This window comes from Leptinotarsa decemlineata, unplaced genomic scaffold (assembly GCF_025532065.1).
Source record: "Leptinotarsa decemlineata unplaced genomic scaffold, Ldec_3_MD MMD2_tig00026342_RagTag_RagTag, whole genome shotgun sequence".
Lineage (NCBI taxonomy): Eukaryota > Metazoa > Arthropoda > Insecta > Coleoptera > Chrysomelidae > Leptinotarsa > Leptinotarsa decemlineata.
Genome location: NW_027412695.1, coordinates 88,597 through 100,000, shown reverse-complemented (window position 1 = coordinate 100,000; position 11,404 = coordinate 88,597). Strand labels below are relative to the sequence as shown.

The 11,404-nt window shown below is 41.0% G+C and overlaps 1 protein-coding gene and 2 pseudogenes across 1 annotated transcript; 1 reads left to right on the top strand and 2 right to left on the bottom strand.

Annotated features, from left to right (window-relative positions):
• Window positions 1-1,881: 1,881 nt before the first annotated feature.
• On the bottom strand, window positions 1,882-2,590 carry LOC141486007 (histone H2A-like; annotated as a pseudogene).
• A 2,582-nt stretch (window positions 2,591-5,172) lies between these two features.
• Window positions 5,173-5,634, top strand: LOC141486008 (histone H2B-like; annotated as a pseudogene).
• Window positions 5,635-8,589: 2,955 nt separating this feature from the next.
• Window positions 8,590-9,040, bottom strand: LOC141485990 (histone H3). Its single transcript, XM_074183749.1, has one exon. The coding sequence runs from the start codon at window positions 8,998-9,000 to the stop codon at window positions 8,590-8,592; it is 411 nt and encodes a 136-aa protein (XP_074039850.1). The 5' UTR covers window positions 9,001-9,040.
• Window positions 9,041-11,404: the final 2,364 nt, after the last annotated feature.

Sequence of the window (11,404 nt, the reverse complement as noted above, 5' to 3'; positions counted from 1 at the left end):
CACGCTTAGCGTGTATAGCGCACAAGTTGGTATCTTCGAAAAGGCCCACCAGATATGCTTCGCTAGCCTCTTGTAGAGCCATAACGGCTGAACTTTGGAATCGCAAATCAGTTTTAAAATCTTGGGCGATTTCTCTTACTAATCTCTGGAATGGTAGTTTTCGGATTAATAATTCCGTACTTTTTTGGTAACGACGAATCTCTCGAAGAGCGACAGTACCGGGTCTGTATCTGTGAGGTTTCTTAACTCCTCCAGTAGCGGGTGCGCTTTTTCGGGCGGCTTTAGTAGCCAACTGTTTCTAGGGGCTTTACCTCCGGTAGATTTGCGAGCTGTTTGCTTTGTACGAGCCATCGTATACGAATAGTTCCTCAGTCGAACGACAAATACTGATTAGTGAGCCTTCACGATCGGTCGTTAACAGTTTTATTCAGGTATAAGGATAGGGAACTTCTACCATTGGTTGAATCGAAGAAAGTGGGCGTGTCCCCCCAAAAACAAGACAAAACCAGCTTTCCAGCGCCGACGGCCTTCAGTTGTTCTCGAGCATTCGAAGTAGTAATAACGTATTTCGCTCGTACTTTTTTTCTCTATAATCTTCCGTTTGTATTACACAAAATGACTGGTAGAGGAAAAGGAGGAAAGGGATTAGGAAAAGGCGGAGCAAAAAGACATCGCAAAGTGTTGCGAGATAATATTCAAGGAATTACGAAGCCTGCCATCAGAAGATTAGCTCGTCGTGGAGGTGTAAAACGTATATCCGGATTGATATACGAAGAAACTCGTGGAGTACTCAAAGTATTTCTCGAAAATGTTATCAGAGATGCGGTAACATATACAGAACACGCCAAAAGAAAAACCGTCACGGCCATGGACGTAGTATACGCTCTCAAACGTCAAGGGCGTACATTATATGGTTTCGGCGGTTAGATTCATATTCCGACGAGAAATTTACAAAAAAAAAACGGTTCTTTTCAGAACCACAATTTGTTTTCAAAACGAATTCGATTTATATACTTTACTTTGGTGTGAGTAATAATTAACGAATTACCAAATTAAATTCGAACGATATACCCATCTAATTTTAAGCATTATCTGTCATTCTTTTGATTACCTGAATAATTGCTTCATTTTATCCTGTATACTTAACGAAATTATTAATTTCAACCTTACTACATCTGTATACGAAGAAGAAAAGAGAAGAACGATCTGTACAATTAGATTATATACCACTCGGTTTCTAAATCTATAGGACAGGGAAGCTACTGGTATCTAGCTAGCTAGCTAGGTAGCTCCCAAACTATTCAATTATTCACCAATAGAAATTACATATGAAACTTTTCTGAAACGCCGCTTTAAAACGCGATACCATTTGTACGTAAAGAAAAAATTGAAAAAATGAATATTCATAAACTGATCGAAGGTTAATGAACCACTGTCCAAATATTATTGTTTTATGCTTATAATATTCATCTATCCCATTTCACAAATTACTATGAATAATAATAACAACCTATTTTTATATACTCGTCATTCATTTCTGCAGATATTGAAATGTATGTATGCATTCATCTATGCTATATAATTTAATTAGGTATAATTTTTTTTTGTTTTCATTTATTCATTCCAATTTACTCATGATTGTCTATATTGTAATTCCACGAACAAGAATGTATAATATTTCTATGGATATTGTTATGTTTATTCATTTGTATACCTAAATCTGATATTACTGCATACATTTTATTTTCATCACGAATAAACGTACAGACATTCTGATATTTGATTTCAGCAAATAGAAATCACTTGTTTCGGCACGAAAATAAGAAGTTGAACAATAATAATATTATTAATCATGTATACATGTATACGTAAATATGCGCAAGCAAGAAAGAAACAATCGCATATCGTGCTGCGTCAACAATTGTATCGAAAAGCGATGACAAGAAAATAAAAAAAAATATATGCAATTGTCGAATTCATTAGAGAAAATCGTTGTGGCCCTGATAAGGGCCGATATTTTATTTGTCGCTTTCCTCTCTCAGGAAATGTGTACTTATGCCTTCTTTTCGGTTTTTTTCGGTAACAAAACCGCCTGAATATTGGGCAAAACACCACCTTGAGCAATGGTTACTCCTGATAACAATTTATTGAGTTCTTCGTCGTTTCGAATGGCCAGCTGTAAATGTCTAGGAATGATACGGGTTTTTTTTTATCGCGAGCCGCATTACCGGCCAATTCCAAGACTTCAGCTGCCAAATATTCCATTACTGCGGCTAAGTAAACCGGGGCGCCGGCACCAACTCGTTCGGCATAATTTCCCTTACGAAGGAGTCGATGAATACGTCCTACTGGGAATTGGAGTCCAGCCCGACTGGAACGGGACTTTGCCTTTCCCTTAACTTTACCTCCTTTTCCACGTCCAGACATGTCGAATCGTAGATTAGTATTATATATCGGATAAATTTAAAGAATTCACTGAGAATTATTCGATGTTGCTCTAACAGTAGCTTTCTATACAATGATTTCTATATAGAATCGACCTGTATTAATACCGTCCTACCGACCAATGGGCGTTCTCGAACGCTCAACTTTCCGGTGGGCGGAGCCTACTAGAGTTCCAGTTACTATCTGAAATAGTGACGACAAGTGGCGTCTTTTACAAACATTCCGACAAATTGCTGCTGGCGACTTCAATGCCAAGCACAGACCTTGGAGCAGAGCCACAAATCGAAACGGCCAAGCGCTCCATGCGCATGTTGACACATGAATACTCGTGCTGGGACCAGATGAGCTACGTACTATCGCGGGCAGACTAGGCCTGACGTACTAGACATCGCGCTTCTCAGAAACGTCACTCTGACCAGTGAATTTACGTTCTGTCGGAACTGGATTCTGATCATAATCCAGTAATCCTGGTACTGGGCGATGATCTTCCTCCCCCTGAATATCGCGTGAGATCTAAGACGGACTGGGATGTCTTCACAGCCCAGCTCGAAGAGATGCGCGCCCCTCCTGAGGTACTCGACTCTCCCGACGAACTCGACGCGGCAGTTGAGCGTTTCGAGCTTTCCGTGAATGATGCGTTTCGAGCGGCCACCTCCAGGGAGGAGTGTCCGCTGAAGAGCTACAACGAGTTTCCCCCTCGTATCAAAGCCTTGATACGAGAGAGAAACCGCCTGAGAAGGCTCTACCAGCGAACCCTTTTTCCAGGGGACAAAACAGCGGCGAACAGGATGGCCAATCGTGTCAAACAGGCCATCAATGAACACCGAAACGAAAGGTGGGAAGAGCTCTTGGAATCCTTCGAACCTGGGAGTGACGAGCTTTGGCGAGTCACTCGTAGGCTCAGGGGGAAGAAGACTGCTCTCTCACCCATTCACGGAGAGCGCGGAGTTGCAACTCCCCCGCCGACAAGGCGTTAGCCTTTGCAGACACGATGAACGTCAGTTTCAACTTAACGTTGACGACGACGACGACATCGACCGCGATATGCTGCTGGAAGACCGGGTTCACCGACTTCTCAGAGAGGATGACGACGACGACATCCGTCCAGCTTCAATGGAGGAGCTGAAGGGTCTCATCAAGGCTGCGAAAGCAAAGAAGGCTCCGGGAGCCGATTCAATAACTAACAAGTTGTTGAAGAACTCCCGAAAACAGCGTTGAATTCTTGCTGAGTCTCATCAACAGTTCGTTGGCCCTCAGACACTTCCCTAGAAGGTGGAAGCATGCGATCGTCGTCATGCTCCCGAAACAGGGTCAGAACCAGCTGTTCCCGCAGAACTATCGCCCGCCCGATCAGTCTACTCTCGTCGGCGGCTAAGCTGGCTGAAAGAGTCGTACTGCAAAGACTCAACGAAGAAGTTGAGGACCGAAATGTTCTCCTAATGAACAATTCGGCTTCAGGAGAGATCACTCCACTGAACTACAGGCTCTAAGGTTGGTCGAGAACACCATCAGCGAGCTGAATATCAACAAAAAAGTACATAAGTACTTTTAGATATTTCAAAGGCCTTCGACCGAGTATGGCACGAAGGCCTTATACATAAGCTAAACGCGCTCGACCTACCTCGGGGCCTGGTCCGGTGGATCGGATCTTTCCTGAGAGGCAGAACCTTTCAGGTTAGAGTAGAGGGCTCTCTGTCTGACAACAGAGAGATCCTCGCTGGAGTGCCACAGGGGGCCGTGCTCTCTCCGACGTTGTACTCACTCTATACAAGCGACCTGCCCAGGTCCGATAGAGTGAAGATATCCCTGTACGCCGATGACACGGCTCTACTCTCGTCTTCCATGGGGCGTGAGCTCGGCGTCGTCTACATGCAACGTGCATTGGACGACCTCGAGCGCTGGCACCTCGAATGGAAGATCCGAGTAAACCGGAAAAGACTCAGGCGATAACCATGGGGAGATTACTATCTTCTCCGGCCAGAAAAGTGAGAGTCTCTGGAAGGAGATTGACTGGCAAGCGCGGTAAAGTACCTCGGCCTTTTAATAGACCGTAGGCTCACTTGGAACCCGCACATCATGTACTTAAGTCCAAGATCGAGGTCGGATCGCCGTCTGTACCCTCTGATCAACAGAAAATCCAAGATGAGTCTTAAAAACAAAATTATGATCTACAACTCGATGTTCAAAACCTGTCATCATGTACGCTTCAGGCGTCTGGGACAAGCGGCTCCGTCCAACATTTCCATTTTGGAAAGGTTACAAAATAAGCTAATTAGGATGATTGTGAATGCTCCTTGGTTCGTGCGGAATGAAGCCATCCGCAGAGATTTGCAGCTGCCTTCCATTCGGCAGTCTTCAGTCGAGGAATGAGAGAGTTTTCGAAAAAACGGAAACTCACGAAAACCCGTTAGTAGGAAGCCACAGATTATGCTGTAGACGACCCCTCCGATATAGAAGGCCCCGACACCTGTCGAATGAGGCCCTCATGTCCCCCGTTAAAGGATGAATAACTTTTTCATCCATCCCACCCCAGCCAGGTAGGGTATCCCGTGAAGGGCGCACTGATGTCTAAGGACTCATGCCGTCATCCATCATCATGTACCCATTGGCCCATCTCAAGGCCAATGATCAGCCGAAAGGGTAGGGGAGCTGGTCTCCAAATCCTGAATGAACTGAAGATGATCGTCAAGTGATCGTCAAGCGTCTTTTACATTGAGTCGAAAGCAAACCTGCACGATAGTACTTGTTTGTTTGATATTGACGAAATTAAATTTTCAGAATGCCACCCAAAGCTAGTGGAAAGGCTGCGAAGAAGGCCGGAAAGGCCCAAAAGAATATATCGAAGACCGATAAAAAAAGAAGAGGAGGAGGAAGGAAAGTTACGCAATTTATATCTACAAAGTATTGAAACAAGTCCATCCCGATACCGGAATATCCAGTAAAGCGATGAGCATCATGAACAGTTTCGTAAATGATATATTTGAGCGTATCGCAGCGGAAGCCTCCCGTCTTGCTCATTATAACAAGCGATCGACTATTACGAGCAGAGAAATTCAGACTGCAGTACGTCTGTTACTTCCTGGTGAATTGGCGAAGCACGCCGTCAGCGAAGGCACCAAAGCAGTTACGAAATATACCAGTTCGAAATAATTTACTTATTCCGGTCTACGATATACATTCTTAAAAAAAAAACGGTTTCTTTTCAGAACCACAAAATATTTATGAAAGAATTCTTACAATATCGTTTCGACGCTGAATGATAATTTATTTTTGCTAGGGCGCTAGGTCTCACTCGGTTGGGTTGCCTTGTTATCAGTACATTGTTACCTCCTTTCGTGAAACGCGCGATGATAATAAATAATTTTGCCACCTATATTTAGATGGTGCTTACCTACCTATCAACCTAAAAAGTTAACGTTCGTTACTGTTATACTAGTCATGTACTCTATTACTTATGTTATTTTTTAACGTGTTTTTTTATTACGTGCTAATATGTTGTCTAAAAACGTTTATGATTAGCATTTCTGATTTCGACTATAACATTGACGATTTATATATTTCGGGTGGGGGTGGGTGTGTATTACTCCGTTATAGATAGAGCTCACAGTATCGTCGTTCGTTCGTTCGTTCGTTCGTGTTGTAGTATCGACCTTTTTATTGAAAGTATATTACGATGATTATATCTTATCGAATATAACATTAATAACGTTCGTTATTATTCGAATGCCGTTTTCATCGAACACTTTTATAGGGATAATTTTTGAAAATGTTGATGCTATTAGAAGCGTCGGTTCTTGGTTATAGTCGTGTATGAAGGTAGACACGAGGTCTCTTCGATGCCCCTATTCACTCGTGTATTTATCGAGTATTATCGGCTAATGTATCATGTTTCTATAGACAGTCGCGCCTATGATATTTATTCGAAGGTTCCTTCCAGATCATCGATTACGAGTATTTTCGGAAAGGAATTGTCTGGAGTTACGTCAAAATCATCAATACTTCATATTTCATTGTAATTTACTGTGAGTTGTCGAGGTTTAATATTAGCTTTTTCTTATCAGAAAATATTTTCGGAATACGTAGAATCTATCCACGTTATTGTGCTAGTCGAAGTCTAAATAGGAAACCGGCATTGATTTCGTAAAGAAGTTGATGCGAACATTTCGACAGCAGAATGGAAGCCGTCAATATCGTGTCTAACGAGAATGTCGAGCGTTCAGTCTCCCGTCCGCCTGTGCTTCGACCCAGAATATTTAAACAAACGGAACACCAGAGGACTACATCATTCTCTCTAGACGCCTAACGAGTGTAGCATCTATCTTCCGAGAATATATTGTCATTGTTTTTTTTTACTATGGCAGACATAGAAAATCAGAATTCTTCGGCTTCGGCTAATTCATCTTCGTCGCCGCAGGCACAGTCTACTGCGAAGAAAGAAAAGAAAGTTAAAAATCCAAGAAGTAAACCTTCTCACCCACCTACGTCGGAAATGGTTAATAACGCTATTAAAGGATTGAAGGAACGGGGTGGTTCCTCTTTACAAGCCATAAAAAAATATATTGCGGCGAATTATAAGGCTGACGCAGAAAAAGTGGCACCTTTCATCAAGAAATATCTTAAATCTGCGGTTGCTTCCGGATCATTAGTACAAACTAAAGGAAAAGGTGCATCGGGGTCGTTCAAATTGGCATCGGCATCTTCTGGTTCGGCAAAACCGTCGGCTACCGAAAAGAAAACGTCCGGTACGGCCGGTGCGAAGGCCAAAAAAACTCCCGTTAAACGCGTAGCTGGTGAAAAAGCTAAAACCGGCAAGAAGGCTGCTGCATCACCGAAAGGTAAGAAAGCCTCTCCGGAAAAGAAAGCGGCTGCCGCAGCCAAGCCTAAAAAGGTAACTGCCGAGGATAAAAAGACCGTCGCTTCTAAGGTTTCGTCCGCGACTTCTGCTAGTAAAACCAAGTCTCCTTCGAAAGCAAAGAAAACTAACAAAGGACCAACAAAAAAGCCGAAAGCACCCAAACCGAAAACCGCGAAAGCGACCCCTGCATCGGCATCTTCTCCGAAAGCCAAAAAAGCTGCCTCTCCAAAAAAGAAGAAGTAAATTCTTCTATCAGTTGACTTCTCTCTCCGGCGACGAAGTCTAAGAAAACAAATGGCCCTTTTCAGGGCCACAATTTTTTTTACAAGAATTCGTATATAATTCAACTGTCCAACAAATATATAAATAAATAGTCAGAACTACCTACCTAGCCTATCCCTATAAACAGAAAAAAAATAGATAAATAATATTTCTTCCGCCGCCGCCGCCGACTATCGAATTGATATGAATCGAATAATTTCGTAAAAGAGTAAAAATTAAAAAATATTGCTCTGTCTTTCTATTTCATTGAAATATGTCTTGTGAACAGTTGACTTATTTTCTGATATTGGGATCGTTTCAGGAAAATGAGTCAAAATCATTTCGAGATTTCCAAACTAAGGGTGTTCCATTTGAGAAATCACTGATTTTTATATCTTCAGAATTACTCATCGACTCCTAATACCTCGTTCATCATTTTGGAAATGTTACTCCTCCTACAAGACGACGGAATGTAATATTTTGATGAATCAATAATAGCTTATGTATTCTATGAGACTTGTTTTCAATTTTATAGGGAAATGGCTCGAGAACCGAATAATACCTACTTTTTCTGTATAAACGATCGAATATCTCGAGAACGATTCATTTTTGGTATAGGGTATATTACAAAAAGTCACTCGAGATTTATGCCAGGTATTCAAAAATATGAATCAGAGGAAATTTACGAAAAGATGGTGATGTTATGAGCGATCTTTCATTCAGTGATCGCTTGTTTTTCGTTATTTATCTCAGCCGTTTCTAAAAATGATCTTTTCGAAAGATTCGTTTCGGAAAGTAAAAAATTTCAGTATTATAATCCATATTTGGATCATACTGAACATGTTCTGCAAACACCCGTGATTTAATATTTACGTGATGCGAGTTATTGAAAATATCATACATTCATTCATTCATTCATTCATATCTATCGATAAACGAATTCTTTCATCAATTGCATTTTGTGGTTCTGAAAAGAACCTTTTTTTTGTATATATTTTCAATATATATTGGGATATATATATATGAAATTAAGCTCGTTCTCCGCGTATTCTCCTTGCTAACTGAATGTCTTTGGGCATAATGGTAACGCGCTTGGCGTGAATGGCGCACAAATTCGTATCTTCGAAGAGTCCTACCAAATACGCCTCGCTAGCTTCTTGCAAAGCCATGACGGCTGAACTTTGGAATCGTAAATCGGTTTTGAAATCTTGAGCGATTTCTCGAACTAAACGTTGAAAGGGTAATTTCCTAATCAACAATTCAGTACTCTTCTGATAACGTCGAATTTCTCGGAGAGCAACAGTACCGGGTCTGTAACGATGAGGTTTTTTAACACCTCCCGTAGCCGGTGCACTTTTGCGAGCTGCTTTAGTAGCTAATTGTTTTCTCGGAGCTTTACCTCCAGTCGATTTACGAGCGGTCTGCTTGGTACGAGCCATTTTCAAAACCTATTGCGAATTGTAACGAACGAAATGTATACCGAACGATAGACGGACAACATATGAACTGAGTCGGCTTATACACGCCAACTATTATATACCATCTAGACGAGACGCCATTGGTCCGATTTCCAGTTGTGGGCGGAGTCATGAAATTTAACAAAACCCGACCGAGTTCGGTGTAGAACTTTAGTCGAAGTCTGTCGTTAGTATCACTAACAGTATTTCATTCGTATCGTGCAGTATATAATTTATTCTTAACATTCGAAATGACTGGTCGTGGCAAGGGAGGTAAAGGTTTAGGAAAAGGAGGAGCGAAACGTCATCGTAAAGTATTGCGTGATAATATCCAAGGAATAACGAAACCTGCCATTAGAAGATTAGCCCGTCGAGGTGGTGTTAAACGTATTTCGGGTTTGATATACGAAGAAACTCGTGGAGTACTCAAAGTATTTCTCGAAAATGTTATCAGAGATGCCGTAACATATACCGAACATGCGAAACGCAAAACCGTCACAGCCATGGATGTTGTATACGCCCTGAAAAGGCAAGGTCGAACCTTGTACGGATTTGGCGGTTGAATTTAATGCCTCCCCCTGTATTGTCCTTACCGTTTCCATAAAAAAAAGGTTCTTTTCAGAACCACAAAAGCTTATGAAATGAATTCGTGTGTATTTTTTATATTTTTGAAGTAAGTCTCAGGTCAAGAAAGTAATACAAATCATGAAATTATGAAACAACAAAATTTAATTGACGCTCCGGAGGGGCGACTTCATTGATGATTCCAGTGGCGCATTTGCTTTTTCAGCTGCAGGAAAACCCGGAAAAACCTGCAGCAGCAGCAAGCACCACATCATGTGAACATCTTGATCTACTAATGTCTTCTCTTTTATAAAACAAAATGTAGGGTATCTCCAGAGACTACAGTAAATTTAGAACATCGCCAGAACACTTAGTGACACGACTATCGTCAAACTTAATCGACCTCTGCCCTCCGGTAGCAAGCAGAATATCGGAAGCGTGAAATAAAAATTTGAATTGGAAATTTTGGCGAAATAACCCGAACGGAAAGTGTAGTGAAAATATAAAAGATAACGGAAAGTGTAGTGAAAATATAAAAGATAACGGAAAGTGTAGTGAACGTTTACCTCTGCCTTCCGCGAACAAGCAGAATATCGGAAGCGTGAAATAAAAATTTGAAATGGAAATTTTGGCGAAATAACCCGAACGGAAAGTGTAGTGAAAATATAAAAGAAAACGGAAAGTGTAGTGAAAATTTAAAAGTAGCGGAAAGTGTAGTGAAAACATAAATATACCGGAAAGTGTAGTGAACGTTTACTTCTGCCTTCCGCGAGCAAGCAGAATATCGGAAGCGTGAAATAAAAATTTGAATTGGAAATTTTGGCGAAATAACCCGAACGGAAAGTGTAGTGAAAATATAAAAGATAACGGAAAGTGTAGTGAAAACATAAATATAACGGAAAGTGTAATGAAAGTTTACCTCTGCCTTCTGGGAGCGAGCAGAATTTCGGAAGCGTGAAGAAAATATTTCAGATGGAAACTTTGGCGAAAATAATCGTGAACGGAAAGTGTGGTGAAAATATAAAAGTATCGGAAAGTGTAGTGAAACATAAATATAACGGAAAGTGTAATGAAAGTTTACCTCTGCCTTCTGGGAGCGAGCAGAATTTCGGAAGCGTGAAGAAAATATTTCAGATGGAAACTTTGGCGAAAATAATCGTGAACGGAAAGTGTGGTGAAAATATAAAAGTATCGGAAAGTGTAGTGAAAACATAAATATAACGGAAAGTGTAATGAAAGTTTACCTCTGCCTTCTGGGAGCAGCAGAATTTCGGAAGCGTGAAGAAAACATTTCAGATGGAAATTTTGGCGAAAATAAATCATGAACGGAAAGTGTGGTGAAAATATAAAGTATCGGAAAGTGTGGTGAAAATATAAAAGTATCGGAAAGTGTAGTGAAAACATAAATATAACGGAAAGTGTAATGAAAGTTTACCTCTGCCTTCTGGGTGCGAGCAGAATTTCGGAAGCGTGAAGAAAAAATTTCAGATGGAAACTTTGGCGAAAATAATCGTGAACGGAAAGTGTGGTGAAAATATAAAAGTATCGGAAAGTGTAGTGAAAACATAAATATAACGGAAAGTGTAATGAAAGTTTACCTCTGCCTTCCGCGAACAAGCAGAATATCGGAAGCGTGAAATAAAAATTTGAAATGGAAATTTTGGCGAAATAACCCGAACGGAAAGTGTAGTGAAAATATAAAAGTAACGGAAAGTGTAGTGAAAACATAAATATAACGGAAAGTGTAATGAAAGTTTACCTCTGCCTTCTGGAGCGAGCAGAATTTCGGAAGCGTGAAGAAAAAATTTCAGACGGAAATTTT

Bases quoted from the DNA above. Each gene is read 5' to 3' on its own strand.
- LOC141485990 (XM_074183749.1), bottom strand. From the start codon at position 9,000: ATGGCTCGTACCAAGCAGACCGCTCGTAAATCGACTGGAGGTAAAGCT.